This window comes from Podarcis erhardii (assembly GCF_964252035.2).
Source record: "Podarcis erhardii genome assembly, chromosome: 7".
NCBI lineage: Eukaryota > Metazoa > Chordata > Lepidosauria > Squamata > Lacertidae > Podarcis > Podarcis erhardii.
In genome coordinates, this window is record NC_138511.1 from 27994848 (window position 1) to 28015967 (window position 21120).

The following is a 21120-nucleotide window of genomic DNA, read 5'->3' on the forward strand; positions in this document are numbered from 1 at the left end:
AACCCCACAATTAGAGCATTTCTTCACCAACGCAGAGATGTGGTTGTCAAAAGATTGATTCCGCTCCTTCTCATGTATCACTTGAGCATAACCTGCACTTCGTTCTTTTGTAAAGCTTATGAAACACCTTTCTGTAATAATAATAAAAATAAAACCACCCGAGGCAATGTAAAACAACAGCAATCGCGCGTCATGTTCACAAACCCAACCATGCACACAAATGGTTGTTGTTCATCATGGCACAATTAATTATTTTAATTGCACATCGTGTTCCCCCATTCAAAGCAGCGCCGGTCTCAATCATCGCAACAGATCACATGCACAACTGGCTTGCATAGCTCCCCCACCCCCTGCAAATCTGGCGTTAGTATTTGTGAACCTGCTGTCTTCTTGGGGCATTTATCCCGCAGTATGAAATTCTTTGGGGACCTGCAACAAAGTATTGCAGTGTGTGTTTCACCCTGACTCTCTAACAAAGGGTGGTTTTGTTCAGGGACATCCTCCTCCATTCCATGGGTTTTCTGTTTTCTTTTCCCACTGGCACTTAACATTCCGTGGCTAGTGAGCATGCTCAGTCCTCATTGTAATGCTTTTTCTTTAGGGGACACACCTTAGATCTTTTTAGAAAAGAAGATATGTCGTACTTCTGAAAGCTTTGGGGTCCCCTCAGATCAGCTGACACCTCTCCCATGTTCCTCATTGGCCTCCCTTCAGCACATTGGCCTCCCTTCAGCTTTTTATGAGCCTTCTGTCAACCCCAATAAAGAGTTCCTCCTCTGGCAGCAAATCAGAGCCGGAGTTGTTTGTCAGAGCCATTATTTCTAGCCCTCTTAATACCTAATGTGGCAAGTGCCCTGCTGCAGATGGGAGCCCCTTTCCCCTGCTAGTCCTCCCTGTAAAAGTCCACATAAAGGCCATCTCATTCAATTACAGTGAGAATGAAGCCGTAAAAGGCGTAATGTCACTGCTGGGACAGCGTAAATGTGGGGAGGAGGGCAAGTTGCTAAGCAATTGAAGGCGTTGTTTCATTCAGGGTGTTTTTACCTTCAGGTAACCTACTCCACATCAAGGAAGCTGGACCTCTGACGAAGATCTACTGGGGTGTTCAAACAGCACATGCAGAGTGAGAACAGACAGTCTTCTTGGTCTCCTTGCCACTGCCCCAAGTGCCCCAGGGAAAATTGCCAAGGCGGGGCTCTCCTCTCCTTGGTTTTTGCTTTGCCGAAATCCAGAGCTTTCCATTGGTCTCCCTTGAATTCCACTTGGTTAGTCCCAACCCACTTACCAATCAGTCCAAGGTTATTCTGGATTTTATTCATTCTGCCTCCTAAAGAATCAGTCTCTCTCTCTCTCTCTCTCTCTCTCTCTCTCTCTCTCTCTCTCTCTCTCACACACACACACACACACACACACTTTCTGGTCATCCAGAAATCTGACAATGCCTCCTTCCACCCCTTCAAAGATGTCAACTGATGCACGTGCTTAAAAAACCCCAACAACAACCCCAGCTCACCATTAAATCTGGTTATATGTCAAACACTTAGACCAACCTTCTCCCTTCCAGATGTTGTTGAGACGCCAGCTTCCAGCATCCCTAGCCAGCCATCCTGACAAGTGGTCAGGGACGACCTGGAGGGCACCAGGTTGGGAAAGGTTGGACTAAGTGCAAAAACACTCTCCTCGGGTCTCACCATCCCTCTTTGACTGAGAGGTTGACTGAGAGCAGAAGGAGCTGGCGGTCGAATCTGCCGCCAGTCTGCTCCTATTGAATTGACAAGTAAACTCGATGTGGAAGGAACCGCAGCAATGCAAAATCCGTCTTTGCTTGATTTTTAATCTAATCCCTCAGAGTGTTTTCAGCTCCTTCGGGTTTGTACAATTCAATAAGCATACCTCGCTCCTTCATCTCAGACGTTTCAAGAAAGCTCTAATGGCAACCCAAAGTCTGAGCAAATTCCACCTGACAAACACCGCTGACACACAAGGAGGCTCCTCACTTTCCGAGTGATGCTATGCTAACAGATATCCCACATGCAAATACTCCCCCCCCCCAGGGGGCGGGTCATATCTTTTCTGAATGGCATAGGAGCACTGAACAGCCTGGTTCCCCTGGCTTGGTGGCCCAGATATGATTGTTCAGAGGAGATGGGGGACTGAGAACCTGTGTGAGTGGCAGAGGGCCTGATTACCTTGAGAGTCTAGATCAGGGTTTCCCAAACTTGGGTCTCCAGCTGTTTTTGGACTACAACTACAACCATCCCTAGTTAGCAGGACCAGTGGTGGGGAATGATGGGAACTATAGCCCCCAAACAGCCGAAGACCCAAGTTTGGGAAACCCACCCAAAATGCCTCCTAAAAAACATTTAGCAAAAGACATCATCAGGGTCAGTATTTCTGTGCCCCCTGCATGGGGTGGCCAATGACTTGGAGGGTTGTCATTTTGTGCATTTTTGCAATGTTAATATGGTTCAATTTATTTATACCTTTGTACCCCACATCAGGATGCTACATAAAAACACCTGAACAAATGAATAAGAATACCCAGAGAGATGAGGTCACAATAGTCCATCTGAACCAGTGTTTCCCAACCTTTTGTCTCCAGCTGTTTTCAGACTACAATTCCCATCATCCCTGACCACTGGTCTTGCTAGCTAGGGATCATGGGAGTTGTGGTCCAAAAACAGCTGGAGACCCAAGGCTGGGAAACACTGATCTGGACCAATATTCTGTACTGATAGTGGCCAAACAGATGCTTCTATGGGAAGCCCACAAGCAGAACTTGAATGCAGTAGCGCTCTCCCTAGTTGCGATCCCCAGCAATTGGCATTCAGAAACATACTGCCTGCTACAGGTCGAATACAGCCATTGTATCTCATCCCTCCCTTAAGAACATAAGGAAAACCTGTTAGATCAGGCCAATGGCCCATCTGGTCCAACGTCCTGTTTTGACAGTGGCCAACCAGATGCCCAGATGCGAAGCAGGTCCTGACCACGACTACAGTCTTCGTAGCTTTGATCCCCAGAAACTGGCATTCAGAGACACACTGCCTTCTATAGTGGAGGTAGAAGACAGCCTTATCGCCTCCATTAAGATCCTAAGAAGAGCCTGCTGGATGAGGCCAATGGCTCATCTAGTCCAGCATCTTGTTCTCACCAGATGCCGGTAGGAAACCGGCAAGCGGGACCTGAGCACAAGAACTTCCCCCCATGGTTCTCGGATGCACGAGTGCAATTTGTCTAAGGTAAAGGGACCCCTGACCATTAGGTCCAGTCGTGACCGACTCTGGGGTTGCGGCACTCATCTCGCTTTATTGGCTGAGGGAGCCGGCGTACAGCTTCCGGGTCATGTGACCGGCATGACTAAGCCGCTTCTTGTGAACCAGAGGAGCGCATGGAAACACCGTTTACCTTCCCACCGGAGCAGTACCTATTTATCTACTTGCACTTTGACATGCTTTCGAACTGCAGGAGCAGGAGCAGGGACCGAGCAACGGAAGCTCACCCCGTTGCGGGGATTCAAACCGCCGACCTTCTGATCAGCAAGTCCTAGGCTCTGTGGTTTAACCCACAGTGCCACCCGCGTCCCTGTTGCAATTTGTCTAAACCCCTCTAAAAACCATCGAAGTCAGCCAGCAATACAGCTTGCCACAGTGAATTTTGTAACTCAGATATGCGTTGTGCAAAGAAGGCACTTGTTTTTCTTTCTGCACATTACTAGGGAAACAGGCTGGCAGAAGCCATGCACCCCACTGCAGTGGGGGCTGAGACCCTGGAGGAAGCAGTGGATCCGACCATGCACGTATGCACTAATGATAAGTGGTCACGAGCCAGGGTAGTATCACGTACCACACAACCACCCCCAATTTCCCAGGACATCCTGGAATTACAGAACAACGAAAGATGCACACCCCAATTTTAATCAGTGGAATGTTGGAGGGTATAATATCAGTCTGCCCCAGCACAAAAAAATATGTCAAGTAAGAAGTCCTTCTCCCACAAGATGAAGCAGCAATGAAAACCATAGCAAACAGGGAAATGGCTGGTTTGCTACTGGTATGTCATGAAAGCAGACAGCTACAGCTCTGGCCTCAAGTGGGCTCCCCACTTCTCCGCTCGGGCGTTGCATTTGCCTGGTTGACGTAGCCATCGCCTCGTTGCCCTGTGTCAGGAGGAACCAGCAAGTGGCACGCAGCTTTCAATATTCATGAGCAGCCTAATCAATGCCCAGCGTCTGGGAGCTGGGAGTCTGTGGCAACGAGAAGTCTCAGGATAATCTGCATCTTAATGGGCACCAGAACGAAGTGAATTGCAAGAGAAGGGTGCCCGGCAAGAGTTTTCCATTGATTTGTCACTGCACTGCCTTGTCATTAGGCAGAAAGACACAGAGAGCCTCTGCTGCTGAGAAAACCCACCCAATCGCTACCCAAATGCCACTTTTGTCAAAGATGCAGAAATGGCCAGGCAGCCCGAAAGGACTTTAGACTTCTTTGGGCCAAGATCCACAGCAGAGCAATATGCAAATAAGGCCACGGGGGGGGGTGGCAATGGAAATGCTTCCCCCGTATGCCCCACAAACCACGGCAGCGCCCAATCTGACTTGTGCCATGGAAAGGGGCTACCCTCTTTCCGAATTAGATTCAGCTCTGTCATTAATTGCGTCAGCAGCGGGGGTGGGGGATGAGTTAGAATTTAAGATGGTCTGATGGTGACACACACAGTGTTTCCATGGATCCCTCTAGGGGCAGTTTAATTATTAAGTATTGAGTGGGAAAAGCACATCTCTAATGGCTAATGGTCATTACAGCTCCTTAGCATTCTGGAAAGCAATTTCAGTGCGGATGAGAGGTACCACCAGGCATCATATCCCTTTAAAATCCTGACATGTATTAGGCACATGTTTTATTTTATATTTATATCCTTTAAAAAAGAAAAAGAAGTCAAAACTAGCTCAACACAGCAGAAGCTCAAACTTTAAAATACAAGGAGAATCAATCACAACCACGACATGCAGTCCCTTGTGAAGCAACTGAATAATAAAATACAGCAACACATAAACTTCTGTTATATTGATGGGACTTTGTACACTCTCTTTTACATCTGAACAAATCTGTTTTGTTTTTTAAAGCTGTCGCTCTTCCCTGGCTCCAGAAGCCATTTCTTCTCAAGCACTTATTTTGGAAACCAAGAGCAGGACGAATCGAAATTCGCTTGCATGCACAACTCTGGTATCACCAGTAACTCACTTGTGGAACTTTTTTGCCATTGATGCAATTCACAATTGCAATGATGGTGATGTTGATGATGATAATGAAGAGGAAGAAGAAATGAACTCAATCACAATAAAGGTTTTGGTTTTTTTTAACCTGTTAAGCAATAAACAGCTTTCAAAAGCTTCCATTAAAAAACTGTCATCAGGGAGACAAGAATTCCCCAAAGCATCACTCATCTTTCAAGACGCAAGGATAACACGCACACTCCCCTTACCAGAGTAAGAGAACTCAAAAAGCTCAGCAAGAGAAAAGCACAGAATCAAGTCCCTTCCAAACTGTCACAACTCCTTCCAAATCCAACCAGTTAAGATTCCTAAATGCGGCTTCCATTAGCCCCATAACCAAGTCCCAATAACTCTCCAGAGCAGTGTTAGAAACTCAGATATGAAAGCTAGGAGCTAAATGGCACCTTAAACCTAGGTTAAGGGCACAACAAAGGAAGTCTAGGCCCACTTTTTATATCTATAACAAGAATACAAAGCTGAAAATGAATGAACTGTAACCAAAATATTATGTTCATTTTTCATATGGTTTAGTCCTTTCTTTGCCTGCCCAACCCCCAAATATTCTTAAGAGTCTCTCTTCCCCAATCTTCAGAGAGTAGCTGGAAGTGGGGAGGCAGGAAAAGGTCCTCCTTTCCTTCCACTTTTCAGTTTTAATCTGAAATCTTAGGCGCAGTATCGCTCCCAGAGCTCAGAAACTGCTCATGCTAATGAAATTCCCTGTCGCAAAATGTGCCTAGAACAATGGGAGTTTCGAACACTGCTCCAGAGTGCTGGGTTTAGCCCTACACCAACAGAAACAACCTCTTGCTTTCAAAAAAAAAACCCTAGCAGCAATATGAGACTCTCCTACAATAACAGGGATTATGGTAACACATGAAGGTAGCCTTTCACAAGTAAGTGGAGCAGAGCATTTTAAAATACATATATATGGACGCAACATTTTTATAAAAAACAACAACATCCCACTTGGTCAGCTGATGCAACGAGTCATAGCAGCCCCCGCAATGAAGCCCCCCTCGCCTTGTGCACCTACCTCCACCCCCTGAACCTTCAGCTTCATATGATCTTCTCGGGTGGTCTTCCCGTCTTTCCGCTTCTTCCAGCAATATCCATCTTTCCTGTATTTCACCTTCTTCCTGTTGTATAGGATCATAGAGCCATTCTGAGGCCTGGAAAACAAAAGGAGGGTGGCTCATCAGGGAGGCCGAGCAAATCTGCGTTCACACCCAACACCTGGGATGCTGCTGCTTCAAAGCTGTGAGTGAGTCCCATACACACACATGCACAGAGAGAGGGAGGTTCAGCCGTCAATTACCAGGGGTAGAGAACTCACTCCTATATGGTGACCAATGGCAGTTACTGTAGAAAGGAAATATTCTCCATGCAGCAGAAAATTATCACCTATCTAGTATTCCTCCTCCCTGTGCCTCTCCCAAAACCCACCTGAAAATTTCTCCCTAAGGAATGAAACCTGCCAATCAAAGTTCTTGCAGTGCAACAGCTAAGAATGAGAGTTCAGAGGAGGCAGCGCACTAAGCCAGCATAGCATTGTGACAGAGAGCATGAGCTACGAGCTGGATGCCCTCGGTTCAAATCTCAGGACAGCCATGGAGATGCTCGCTGGCCTTTGTCAAAGTCCTTCCCCCCCACAACACACACACAATCTACAAATAAGAGGACAGGCTGACCCAGACAATTGGATTGCCCAGACAATGTACACAAAGGGCTTTAAACCAAAGTGCCACACTTTGTTTTTTTTTACAAAGAGGTATCTGGGAGAATTTGCTGGAGGGATCCTAAAAGCCCAGGAAGCCAACACAGCAAAAGCTCCTTCCAAGGGGAGACGGAAGCTGTGCAGAACTCCTTCTCCCCTCCCCATAATCATATTTTTGCATGCAATTTCCCCTCCTATGTTTTTGGATGTTATTTTCACTAATTGCATGCTTTTTCATGTACACGTTTCTTGGCTGGAGCTGGCCACCACAAAATGTGGAAGAATGAACAAACTTCAAAGTGCAGCTGCTGTCCCCCTCCCTCTTCTGCATATGTTTTGGGGAAGTGCGAATTAGGCAGGTTTGCATTAAATTAAGGAGAAGTTGTGGGCCAAACCAAATCTGTCTCCCATCCCTATAGAAGAGAGAGAGAGAGAGAACAACAACAAAAAACTCACAGCCTGCAGAGAGCATTTCCAGTCATGTCTCAACAGGGTCTGCAGCCCATTTGAAAAGGGACACACATTTCTGAGTGGGGGAGTTTTGATCCGGAGCCAGACTGTTAGATCTGAGCAAAACCTCTCTCCCTAACACGCTAAGTTAAAGTAAACACATAACTTGATTTACATTCAAAAATGAAACCAGTCTATTAACCAGTGGTTTTAGAAGGAACTGTGAAAAATGTCCCTGCCTCATTCTGTGTGATGTATCCAAAGACTCTTCAGATTAACTAGAGTCTTGTGGTGGGGTCAGGAGGGGGGATGGTAGGAAGGAAGCAGCAGAAAGGGGGGGGGGTGTTATACTGATTATGCTTATGGTCCACACAATATCTCATACTTTTCAAAAGAGTCTCTCTCTCTCTCTTAACCCATCGTTCATGATTTAGGTAAAAAGGAAGTTTGGAATAAAGAAGTCAGATTAAAACAACAACAACCCAGCATTGATTTCCCCCAGAACAGAAAGGAATCACTGCTGCCCCCCAACACAGGTTGGTGTTAGATCTGGCTTTTGCTCTGTCTTCATCAGCTCCAGGGAAGCCCCCAGATTTCTTTCAGAAATGTCCTTCTTGGCATAGCTACAGGGGATGGTGCAGCCATATGTCCAATAAACATCTGTCGCCGTCCATTCAACCCATGTTTATATATCCACCCCCCAATCGCTTTACCATATGGCAAATTGATATAATAGAAATACCACTCTTGCGCAAGCCATCCTTCCCTCTCCCCCCACCCCCCACACAAAGAAAACAGCCCTCAGTAAGCCCAGAATTCACAAAGAAGAGATTGTGCATCATTTTCAGACAGCAGCCATGGAGATGGCTGCAAAAATTTATAGAAGTACATTAGTCACAGTAATTTGGCTTTGGAACACCAAGAACAGAAAGAAATACAACAACATTAGCAGCAGTTGCCGCCATAAACAACTTCTGGGGAAAAACCTGGAGTTGGCGGCATTTGAGCACGTAAATCTCTTGAAGTTGTGGAAGTGAAACAAAATCTACGCGAGGAACTGAGGGTGGAAGGAAGTCACTCTCTCCTTGCTCCACACACCCCAAAACACATCTATTAACCAGAGTGTAAAAGACCCCCAAACTTTCTCTGTGCTCAAGATCAGGCAGCCGTTTTCAGGGAGCAAAAAGTAGCAAGGTAAGTACTTTGAGGGATGCCTGAAGGAGCACCTACCAGCTTCGGTTTTGAGATCTGTCGGGAGGGGTGGGGACTGCTTGTAGCTCCATCCATGGGGTATGGCTACTTGAGATGTTGGAGGAGGCTCTGCTCTCCACAGTAAAAGGAAGTGATGCTTCAGAAAAGCAGTTGGTAGAGGGGAGGGCGCTCTTGTGCTCAGATCCTGCTTGTGGAATTCCCCTTGAGGCATCTGGTCGGCCATTTTGAGAACACAGTGCTGGACTAGATGGGCCACTGGTCTGATCTAGCTGCAGGGCTCCTTAGATATTCTTCTCCATTTGTTTAGGTGTTTAGCATCCCAAAGCAGTGTTCAAAGGTATAAATAAACCCAGCAGTCTCTTCCCATGTTTTTATGACACCATCGTCCCATGAGGTGTGGGTGGGTCTTTTCAGACATCGCACCCACCCTACACAACGCCCTTCCCCGAGAGGTCCAGAAGTTTACGATCTGCAGCGTCCTATACCATCTGCCCCAGACTTTGTGGTCAGTGTGGAAGGGGGACTGTTCACACTGGCCCTTCAGAGAGCTTGGCCCACCATCTGATGCCATGTGAGGTGGAGCTCCTCTGTCTCTCAATTCCTTTCCCCTGGAAGTCCAAATAGTGCAAAATAAAGTGATTGCTGCCTAAATAAAATGATTGCTGTATTGCTACATGCATTGTACATGCACTTTCTCAGTTTTGCTCAAACAAGTCCTCCAAACCCACTTGGCATGAATGCCCAACTATCTCCCTACTGAGGAATGGGGTCTTCTCCTGTTACCCCTCCTGCAAGAGAAGAAGAAGAGTTTGGATTTGATATCCTGCTTTATCACTACCCGAAGGAGTCTCAAAGCGGCTAACAATCTCCTTTCCCTTCCTCCCCCACAAGAAACACTCTGTGAGGTGAGTGGGGCTGAGAGACTTCAGAGAAGTGTGACTAGCCCAAGGTCACCCAGCAGCTGCATGTGGAGGAGCAGGGAAGTGAACCCGGTTCACCAGATTACGAGTCTACCTCTCTTAACCACTACACCACACTGGCTCTCCCAAGAGCTTCGTGTGTCTGGTCTCTGCTGCCTTGCTGATGATTGCTCAAGATTTTTATTTATTTTTTACAACGGGACATTTGTGAAACTTTTGTTGTTTTCTCTACTTTTTTTTTTTTAATGGTCTTATAGATTTTAACTTTCACAGGTCTGAGTCATGACCCTGACTTCAAAGCTGACACCCACAAAGCAAGGGCTGGGAACACGGTTTCACCTTGGATCAGTAAGTGTGCCAGTCTCTCCTCTGATCTTCACCTCCTAACATATATCTTAATGTTGTGCCAGTTAAAAGGCGCTTTCAGCATCATCAGCCTCGACCATCCCAGGCCCCCTTGGATCAGTGTAGGGATGGAAGAATCTATCCATTTCAGCTTCTCTCAGTTTCACATTTTCCTAGTCTTCAGTTCTCCACATTTTCATGTAGTCCTTGTGGAAATTTGGCAGCATTTTAGTATGAATTCCTCCTAATTCTGTACACAATTTTGTCTAATATACACAATTTTGGAACTGTAATTATTTTTTTCCCAAACTGGAAAGCGATTTTGCATGTTGTTTTCACAAACCAGTGCATTTCTGCATTCACTTTATTCCGATATATGCAATTTTTTGCAGACAAGACTTGGCTGGAGAAGAACTGCATTGCAAAATTCAGAGAAGCACAAAATGTGAAGGATGATTTATGTTTCTATTTGCATACTGTTTGGGAAAGTACACAATAGGTAGGTTTGCCTTTAAATGTGAACTGAATTGAATTCCTTCCCTATCCCTGCATCCCTCTGATGCTTCAAGGTGCTGCCCCACTGAGAAAGATGGGGGGGGTGACGAGAGCCACCTAAAAGCAGCCCAGCTGTGCTGCCCCATGGCTGGCAACGTGACCAGGGCCTCCTTCACCTCCCCCTAAGACATAAGCTTAAGGACCTCACAGGCAGTTCCCCATCTTTCATCTCCTTGAGTAATTACACAGGTGTGGCAGCCCAAGTCTTGCTGTGAAGGCAGCAGGCGGGAAAGGGGGGCTGATCGCTTTACTCCCCCACTGAGATCAAAATTGAGATTACGAGGAAGAGAGAGAGAGAGAGAGAGAGAGAGAGAGCGCGCTCCATGTTTTCCCCAAGGCACCATGCCACACAACAGGGAGCTGGGAAGGGGACCAATCTATAATCCATTTCCCTCTCAGTGAAAGTTGTCCTCCCTCTGTCCTAACACTGGAATTCCTGAGCATCCAATGAAGCCGAATGCTGGAAGGTTCAGGACAGATAAAGAAAGCCCCTCCTTCATGCAGCAAGTAGTTAAACTAGCAAATGCCTCTGAATGTCAATTGCTGGGAATTGCAAGTGGTGCTTGTGCTCTTGTGCTCAGGTCCTGCTTCCAGGCTTCCCTTGGGGGCATTTGGTTGGCCACTGCGAGAATATGACATTGGACCAGATGGGCCTGATCCAGGAGGTTCTTCTTATCTTCTTAACAAGAGATGCATAGTGAGCACACAGGACATAGCAGCTGAACACCCCCGGGCGTATGAGTGGAACACACCCCTGGCACACCTGTTCTGCTGTGAAGATGCACCAGCAGAATGGCTTAAATGTGGCAGAGTTGTGGGTGGGGTGGGGTGGAGTGGGATGATCTGTATCCTTGATTCCTCCAGACCAGCAGTGCTCGACCTGTTGCATGAAATCCCAGTCGCAAAGGTCAATGGAAAGAGGGAGATACACACACACATCGGTGACCACCTTGCCTACGTCCCTACATCAGATATGGTGGGCTTGGGGCTGCAACTCCTGTCAGCCCTGGCCAGCAAGACCAATGGTCAGAGGTGATAGGAACCTATATTCCAAACATCTGGAGCCAACCAGGACAGAGAAATATGGACCAGGCAACGCTGGGCTTGAGGGACCAATGGCTTGATGTGGACCACCCTTAGCATAGGGATGATCCTTCATGAACCTGACTAGTCTGTACCCCCTTTTCAGTGCTGCATGCCCTCATGAGCAACCTTCTGATGTCAGTGGTAGGCGGGGCCAGAAGCAAATATGGGTGGAGCAACAGGCGTGTCCCTATTTTCCCGGGACAGTCCCAGATTTACAGAAGCCACTCCAGTTTCTGATTTGATCCCATAATGTCCTGCTTTTGACATCCCTATTTTCATCTGAGAAATGTTGAATGGGGACATTTCTATTTTCATCCGAGAAATGTCGGAGGGTACGGTATGGTGCTTAGCTTTCTACAACAGGTACAAATCCAGCTACTCCAAAAGCCAGAGGTTTCCAAACACACACCTCCACCCAGTGAAGCAAGAAGCATTTATCACAGTTCTGGGCCAAATCGCTTGCAGGAGGTACACTGAGTTGGGCACACCAACTCTCTCAGAGATGTGGGTTCAGGCCCCTTTCCTTCAGCAAGTCTCACACCCTTTATCTTTTGCCAGCAGATTCCCTTCTCTTCTTAGATGACCTTCAGCTGTTCGGCAAAGAGCTTGAGCTGCCTGCGGCTGCTTAATAAGTATATTTACATATTCCTGGGTCTCCTACTCAAGGCTTCCTGCAGGTGCCGTTCCCTGGCAATCAATGATGAACAAACTTTGACCGAAGGGTATTGAAGGCAACCAATTTCAGATATCAGCCCCATGGCCTATTTCAACAACAGCCCTCCAAGTCAGCCTATTCCTCGCAGAAGCCAACTAGTTTTTGGCATCATAACAAACAAGGGTCAAATTCAACCTGCTGCAGAATTATTCCTACAGATTTTCTCTGTGCTTCGAAGAAGGGGAGGCCGGGACAGGGGGAGAAAAGGGAGGCTGAGAAAATATGTCTCCCGCGCTTATCTCTCTCAAACACAAACATGGCCAGGAGTAATAAATTGATGGCGGAGGCAAGGCGAGATCAAGATCAGATACAAATCCAGCAAACAAACGGCTCCGTTGCTACATTACATTACCAAAAAGTAAAATAAAACACACGCACGCCCAAACCCTGCAAACTAATCACACCGAAAGGTTCGGCCTGTAAACCTCCCTTTGGGGATTTCTCTCATCAAATTTATACCATGCGCAGTCGAGATTGGGGGTGGGGTGGGGGAGCGCTGAGGCTCTCCTGCCTTTCCAATCTGTGCTTTCCCCTAGTATTTCTCTGCTTTTGCAATGGCCACTTCTGCTCACTCAGAAAAACGTCCTGGGTTTGCTAGCCCAGTGTTCTGTCGCCAACAGTGGCCAGCTAGCTGCCTCTGTAACTAAAGGTACATTACCCCTGAACTTCGAAGGCTCCACTGTGAATCAACTCTTTTGAGTAGACCTCTCCCATTTCATAAATTTGTCCAAACCACTTAAGCCAGTGAACATCACTACAATCTGTGCCAGAAATTCCACATTGGGAGAGCAGAAAACTTTTTTATTGCCTGTCTACTGACATTCAGCTTCGTTGGACAACCTTTGCCCATCTAGTGCAGCCAGAGGAGGTAGAAAATATTTCTTGTCCAGCTTCTCATTAAATGTTTTATTAAAAAAACCATCTCACGTGAATTTCCCCCAGGAATTGGGGTTTCCAAACCACCGAATTCTGTTTGCTGAGTGGTGCTGAGAACTGTCATTTCCCTTTGGCCACAGGATTATATTATCATCAACAACAACATCATCAAGGAGTAGCCATTCCAGCAGTAAGAAAGCTGTGAAGCTGGGTTCCCTCCATGGGCTCTGTTGCAACAAGCCAGTTCCATCAGGTTTCCTGAGAGCCAGTGTGGTGTAGTGGTTAAGAGCAGTGGACTCGTAATCTGGTGAACCGGGTTGGCGTCTCCGCTCCTCCACATGCAGCTGCTGGGTGACCTTGGGCTAGTCACACTTCTCTGAAGTCTCTCAGCCCCACTAACCTCCCAGAGTGTTTGTTGTAGGGGAGGAAGGGAAGGAGAATGTTAGCCACTTTGAGACTCCTTCGGGTAGTGATAAAGTGGGATATCAAATCCAAACTCCTCCTCCTCCTCTTCCTCTCAAGTGTCATCTGAGGGCAGTCTCAGTGGGAGAGATGCAAAGCAGCAGGGCTCATTGCATCAGCTTTGCTGGGGGCCCAGCTCCATCAGGCACCTCCTGCCCCTGGATTGTGCCCACTGGTCATTATAAGAACAACTGTTCAGAAATTGGTGCCCGAGTTTTGATTTTCCTCTTCCCTCCCTGTCCCTTTTTCCTTGCTTGTTGTGTTAAGTCTTTGGGTAGGGACTGTCTTGTTTTGACTGTATGCAAACTTTTCTGGGAGACTTTTTGGCTGAAAAGCTGGGCACAAATGCTCTAAACAAATAAAAGTAAAAACTATTATTATTATTAATTGCTTGCCCTTCACCCGAAGGTCCCCCAGTGGGTTAGAACAATTAAAACACAATGTTAAAATCAGTTTGGAACAATCATAGAAGCAAGGCAGGTTCTACAAATATGCACCACAAGGGTCAAAATGCCGGACAAAGAGGTGTGTTCAGCGTTCAACTAAAGCTGTATAATGAAGGTGCCAAGCGCATCTCAAAGGGGAGGGAGTTCCTCAACTTAAGGCTCACACCTTCACTATTTTTTCTGTGGACAAGCATCTGGGCACATTGAGATACTCATATCAGAGGTGCCATCTTCACAAGTTGATGGAGGGGGCCCCATGCGACGTTCTGATGCCACATGTGTGACATCCCACAACGTCTTAAAGTCACACATGCAACATCATCGCAAGGAGCCAGGGGGTGTAGCCAAATGTCCTCTGAACATGGAGGTTGCTGGCCCCCTCAAAAAATGCATGGGGGGGGGCGAAAATGCCTCGGCCCCTAGGAGTTGGCGTATATGACACATATTGTTATAAAATGAAATGAGATAGTGAATCTTGCTGCAGCCCCAGGATTGCACCAATATCCCTTTTTGCTTTGTGATTAAATCACTGTGGCAAACTAGACATACACCAATCCCGAACTTTCCACGTTCAACTGGAAACAGGTGGAGAACAACGCAGGCGGGGAATGCTGCGATGATGGAATGGAAGAGGGACATCATCACATCCTCCAAACCACTCACGAGTTTTCTAAACTTCTTCTGCCACCTCCAGACTCAGCAGACCTGAACACTTCAGCCTCTCCTCTCAGTAACAGGTGCCAAGAAGGAATGGTATGTATTATTGACTCATTGTTGCTATTGAATTATTAAATTGTTTATCATTGAATATTAAATGCTCTTTCTCCCCAATGTACAGTTAATAAAAAACGGGGAGGCTGGAGAAAATCTCTCTCCCCCCACCCTTTCCTTGCCCCCATCCTGGAACGGCTCATTAATCACCTTGAAGACAGGCCAAGAAAGAGACCAGCTTTTGCTTTTACAACATCACAGCTGAAGACATTCATCAACCCCACAGATCCAAAAAGGGAAGGAGGTGAATCAGGTAATTTAATTGTGTCCCTTCAGGGGCAGAGCAGAAGTACCGAGGAAGCTGGACAGTATATGCAAATGGAGAGGCAGCCTGCGGAGCGTTATCGGAAGCAAAAATTATCTCAAATTATTACCCCGGGGACCCCTCCAAGGGACACACGGGCCATTCGCTTTGAATATTGCAGAGAGGGGTAAAGAAATATTATTTCACGGAATGGGGAAGCTTGGGTTGCAGGGGGCTTAGAGACATCACAGATTAGAGAGGCACCCCTTTCCCTTTCATAACCCAAGCTGTGTCTCCCCGATCAAAATCGGGGTGGTGGTGGCTTATTCTAACTGCTAGAAATATATGTATATTTAACAAACAGATTTATAAAAATATAACTGTTCATACTACTATTATTGATTCCTTGGGGTCCCTTCTGACTCTACAATTCTATGATAATGCGCACAGACCTGTGAAAACATGTCACAATATTCTCCACCCACAACTGGAGGCAGTGATGCCTCCGAATATCAGATTGCTGAAGGGGAGAGTGCTGTTGCGTTTAAGTCCTGCTTGAGGTTCCCCATGGGGCCCTATGCGGCCTAGGACCCACATACCTGGTATGCCCTGCGGAGAACCTTAAGGTCCACAATTGACAACATTTTGGAGGTCCCAGGTCACAAGGTGGTTAGATTGGTTGCAATTAGGGCCAGGGCCTTTTCAGTACTGGCCCCAACTCGGTGGAACGCTCTGTCACAAGAGACTAGGACCCTGCGGGACTTGACATCTTTCCGCAGGACCTGCAAGACAGAGCTGTTCCGCCTGGCCTTTGGTTTGGACTCAGTCTGACCCTTATGTTTTTCATCCCCTTATGGTTTTGATCTATGGGCTACTTTTAAAATGAAGCTGCATTTTAAATTGCATTTTAACCTGTATTTTAAATTGATTGGTTTTTTTCCCAATTATGATTTTACTGTAATTTTACTGGTGTTAGCCGCCCTGAGCCCAGCTCTGGCTGGGAAGGGCGGGGTATAAATAAAATTTGTTGTTGTTGTTGTTGTTGTTGTTGTTGTTGTTGTTGTTGTTGTTGTTGTTGTTATCTGAATGGCCAGTGTGAGGACAAGATGATGGACTGGGTGGGCAACTGGCCTGATCCAGCAGCAGGGCCTTTCTTATGTCCTTAAATAAACTACAAAAAGACACAACCTTCCAATAGATTTGGAGTGTATTTCTAGAACTCTTGACGAGTGACCTCAGCAAGCATGGAAATACAGCACTGACTTGGGAACCCAAAAAAGGGAGGAGGTTTTGCCTATGAATGCAGGCGCTTACATCTCTAGTCACTTGATTTGCTAGTAAATATACTATGATATATAGACACAGATATTGCAGGGGTTGGACTAGATGCCCCTTTGGGTTCCCTTCCAGTTTCACCATTCTATGATTCACTAGCCCTTTGGCATCCTATTCATTTTGCGTCTTTTACTTTGTTGGTCTTCTGGAAAACCAAGAGCCAAACCTACAGATCTCGGTACCAGCCCCTTGTTTATCCTCATTATCCTCAGCATCTGTTCATTTGTATGTCTCACAGCATTTCAAATGAACAATAAGTGCAACAGTTCAAAAGCTTGGAACGGGCTCCTCCAGGAGCAATTTGAAAACATTCCTGTTTACCCAGGGATTTGGTGATTGAAGAACGCTGCTCCTGGCAACCCTGAGATCACTGGATGGAAGAATGTTTTATTAACTGCGACTGTTTTTGGAATGTTTCAACTGTTTTAAAAATGATTCTTTTTTTCCTTCATTTTGGAAAAAATGGGGATGCGTTTGCCACCCTGAGGTCCTTTTAGAGTAAGTGTGGGATGTAAATATTATTAATACAGTGGTACCTCAGGTTAAGTACTTAATTCATTCCGGAGGTCTGTTCTTAACCTGAAACTGTTCTTAACCTGAAGCACCACTTTAGCTAATGGGGCCTCCTGCCGCTGCCGCGCCGCCAGAGCACGATTTCTGTTCTCATCCTGAAGCAAAGTGCTTAACCTGAAGCACTATTTCTGGGTTAGCAGAGTCTGTAACCTGAAGCGTATGTAACTTGAAGCGTATGTAACCCAAGATACCACTGTAATAATGATGATGATGATAATAATTAGAGGAAGAGGAAGTAGTCATTGCATGTAACAAGTTGGCATGCGAAATGAAAATTGTGAAAAGTAATAGTTCCACTCAGTTCAGTGCTCTATGGGCTTCATCCAGAGTGCTGTGTCCAATTCTGGATGCTACACTTTAAGGAGAACATTGTCAAACAGGAGCATGTCCAGAAAAGGGTGACCAGGGCAGGGTGATGGGCATTCATGGAGGATAAGGCTATCAATGACCACTAGCAACGCCTCTGTCAGCAATGCTGTCATTGTCTCCTGCACTGCAGACACTGCTTTGAGCCAGGGGCTCAGAATGGATGGCCTCTAACTACTCCATAGGAGAAAGAGAGAAGAACCACCAAGTCATGACATTAAAATAAAAAAATAAAAATGGAAGGACCACCCATGGAAGATCTGTGTAGGATCATCAAGCTCAGCCGTTGCAAACTCAAATAGCATGAAGATAGAACAACTGAAGGAATGTGGGTAGCGCTGTGGGTTAAACCACAGACCGAGAGGTGTGCTGTGGGCTGATACGTTCAACCTCCCCTCTTCTGGGCACTGTGTTTACCACCATGATGTGCCTGACGATGACTTCATCTGTAGAAATTCCACTCACGGCCTGCACCCGACAAAATATCACGGGACAGATGGCAGAATTTGCTTCTGGAAGATGCTGTGGCAGCCACCAACTTGGGTGGCTTTAAAGGGGGATTCTTCATCATTGGTTATTTGTGCTTTCTTTATTTTTAACTGCACATCTGCTCCACTCTTCTGCATTCAACACCCCTGGCAGACCAGACCAGACAAATTCACGGAGGGAGGAGAGACATTCCGATGACCATCTCAAAGTCTCCATGTCTGGAGGCAGTTGTGCTACAGAACGCCAGAGGCCAGCGAGCCACAGCAGAGAAGGCGGATGGTCTCAAAGCCCTGCTTGCGCCTCTGAGTGACTGCCATTGGCAAGAAGCAGGATACTGGATTCCATGCGCCCGCCTTATGCTGATTCAGCAGGGCTGCTCCAGTGCATGAAAAGCTATGGAATGATCTGGGAGTGGCTGCCACCACCTCCAGTGCATGGTGTTGTAAACAGGACCAGTGCTTAGATGGACAACTCAGTCACTGGGAACCTTTAGAACAGGTTGTTCCAAACTAGGGTCACCAGCAGTTGTTGGACTACAACTCCCATCATCCCTAGCTAGCAAGACCAGTGGTCAGGGATGGTGGGAATTGTAGTCCTAAACCAGCTGGAGAGCCAAGTTTGGGAAACCCTGCTCCAGAAGCTGCTCTGAGATTTCCAGAGTAAGGGCCAGGTGTCTGTGTATTAAGGAGCAAATGCCACACACTAATAATGATCAAAGTTTACCAGAAAAGGTAGACCCTATTTCCCTCGGCCCACCAGCCATTGCAGAAATTCTATTTTGGTCAAGAGGCATCTTGCTAGCCAAGGCCATAAATTACAAGCCCCTTTGGTCTAAATGACCGTGATATTCCCCCTAATCACATTACTGCAATATTAATAAGGCTGTTTAACGCAACCAGTTTCTTCTAAATTGTCACATAAAAATTTGGTAAATGTCAGGCGTATAATTTAATCGGGATCTATGCTTTACAGCCAAGGGAGCTCTGAGTCCGCAGTAAATATTGCAAAGCTAACAGTGACTCAAAGTTTTCTAGAACAAAGGAGTAAGGTCATCCAAAAGCCTGCCTGGAGAAGGTCCTTTTTTCTAAAATTGATTTCTGCCACACACCCCCTTTCGCCTTTTTACTATTCCCCCTTCTAATTATTTCAGATGTCTGCAGAGAAGGAAACTCAGAATGCCTCAGCCCCCATCGCCATAAAATCGAGAAATTAGCTTCTGAAAGGGAGACACGGCCAAGGTCAGCAGGCATTAGCGATCATTTCCTCATTTGGACAAAAAACACTGCAGGCTTTTCAAAAACAAGCCCAGGCCACTAGCTAGGATCCCCCTTTCCCATCCAGTCTTTGGAGGAAAGAGCATTTCTGAATATCCAAGGCAGGATCAGATGCTCTGGATCTTAGACACGTTACAGAGAGGTCTCACGTGGTGGGAAGTCTTCTGAATGAAGACACAGGAAAGAACGAAATCTACACTGAGCCAGATTCTCCGATATCAGGCCAGACACAATCACTGTATTGGTTTTGGCACCTGTAAACCCTTTTGTGTTTCAGCAAGTCCATTATTTAACTTGTTTTTAATGCATGTTTTTATTGGTACTTTTAATGAACATTTTTGGGCTGTCTGCTGTCAGCAGCATAGGGGGATTTTTCAGTCTAATAATCTGTTTATACATTTTGTTAAATAAGTGAATGCAACAACCTTACAAATTAGTCCACAAAGTTATTGGCCGATACATCAGCCTTCCTGAGAGCCAGTGTGGTGTAGTGGTTAAGAGTGGTAGACTCGTAATCTGGTGAACCGGGTTCGCTTCCCCGCTCCTCCACATGCAGCTGCTGGGTGACCTTGGGCTAGTCACACTTCTCTGAAGTCTCTCAGCCTCACTCACCTCACAGAGTGTTTCTTGTGGGGGAGGAAGGGAAAGGAGATTGTTAGCCGCTTTGAGACTCCTTCGGGTAGTGATAAAGCAGGATATCAAATCCAAACTCCTCCTCCTCCTCCTAAAGCACATCCTTGGGGATCCAGCAAACTTCCATTCTGTGGACTTGACCAAGCAGTGGTGGAGCTGCATGCTCTGGCACTAGGAGCAGAGAGCTGATGGTTCATGGATGATACATCAGCCTTCCTAAGTCTGGATCTACCCCCTGATGTATTGGACTACAAATCCCATCAGCCTCAACAAGCATGACACTGGGGATGATGGGAGTATACTTTGAAACCTACTAACCTGGCCATACTGCTGTTTAAAATGAGCTAATGTGGCTAAACTTCCCTTGTCTGGAGGCCTGGAGCAAAGTCAACAGGCCACCGGCTATTTCCGCCCTCCAATTTTACAGTAATTTAGAGCTTCCAAAGCACACCATGCAAATGGCAGGGGAAGCGGCAACATGAATGTTTCCCAACCCCCCCCCCCCCCATACACACACAGCAAGAGTGACGGCATCCCTTCGCTTTGGCAAATGAATGAGGTGATAATGAGTTGTTCAGGCTTGCTTATGATGGTACCGCATAGACAATGTCAGAGAATGAGGGAAAGAATCAAGCACAGGCTGGGTACTTCCTTGCTTTTCTTTGATGGGGTCCTTGCTTCAAGTTGATGGTGGTAGTCTCCAAGCCCCATCATTCCTGACAATTGGCCATGCTAGCTAGAGCTGATGGGAGTCGGAGTGTCACAGGCTTCCCAGCCCCACAGAAAAGCCTTCCATCTGTAGGAGAACAGGATGTTGGACTAGACAGGCTATTGGCCCGATCCAACAGGCTCCTCTTACATTCTGACTTTTGTGACTGCAAGTTGTTTTAAATTGTTGTTAGCATTGTAATTTAACACCGGGACCCAAGGGTGAAGGTTGGGTAATGAACAGTAATAATAAACCAATGAAGAAAGGCTGGCCACATCCTCCTGCCACTCTCTAGAAGGGCTCAGCTGTTCCTCTGCAGCAGAAGACATCTGAGATCCAGGTTGAGGCCATAACTCGTAGCCCCTTGCGAGCCTTGTTCCTGCTCCTCCATTCCTCAGGCTCCTTGCCTACAGACTGCTGGAGGAGCCTTTTAGCCCAGTCAAGCCAAGCTGCACCAAACAAGCCTCAAGAAGACCTCCATGTTTCCTGTGTATGGAGGCCTGAGGACAACCTCTTGGCAGGCAACCTGCCAAGCCTGAGAAAAGATCCATTCTTCAGAGACTTGTTGCTTTCTCCTTCAGCTCTGCCTGATCACCCAACACACCCTTCTTGGTTTTAAGCCTCTTGCCCCAATCACGACTCCTTCTCCCCACCGTTACTTCATTCATAT

General features: G+C 46.6%; 1 protein-coding gene across 4 annotated transcripts in view; it reads right to left on the minus strand.

The window, feature by feature from the left end:
- The window catches only part of CAMTA1 (calmodulin binding transcription activator 1), a 690484-nt gene that overhangs the window by 397734 nt on the left and 271630 nt on the right, over positions 1–21120 (minus strand). For all 4 annotated transcript variants that reach the window (XM_081870725.1, XM_081870727.1, XM_081870724.1 and 1 more), the window contains exon 4: positions 6309–6444. In XM_081870725.1, the coding sequence (XP_081726851.1) occupies positions 6309–6444 (136 nt within the window). The remainder of the gene's footprint in view (positions 1–6308; positions 6445–21120) is intronic.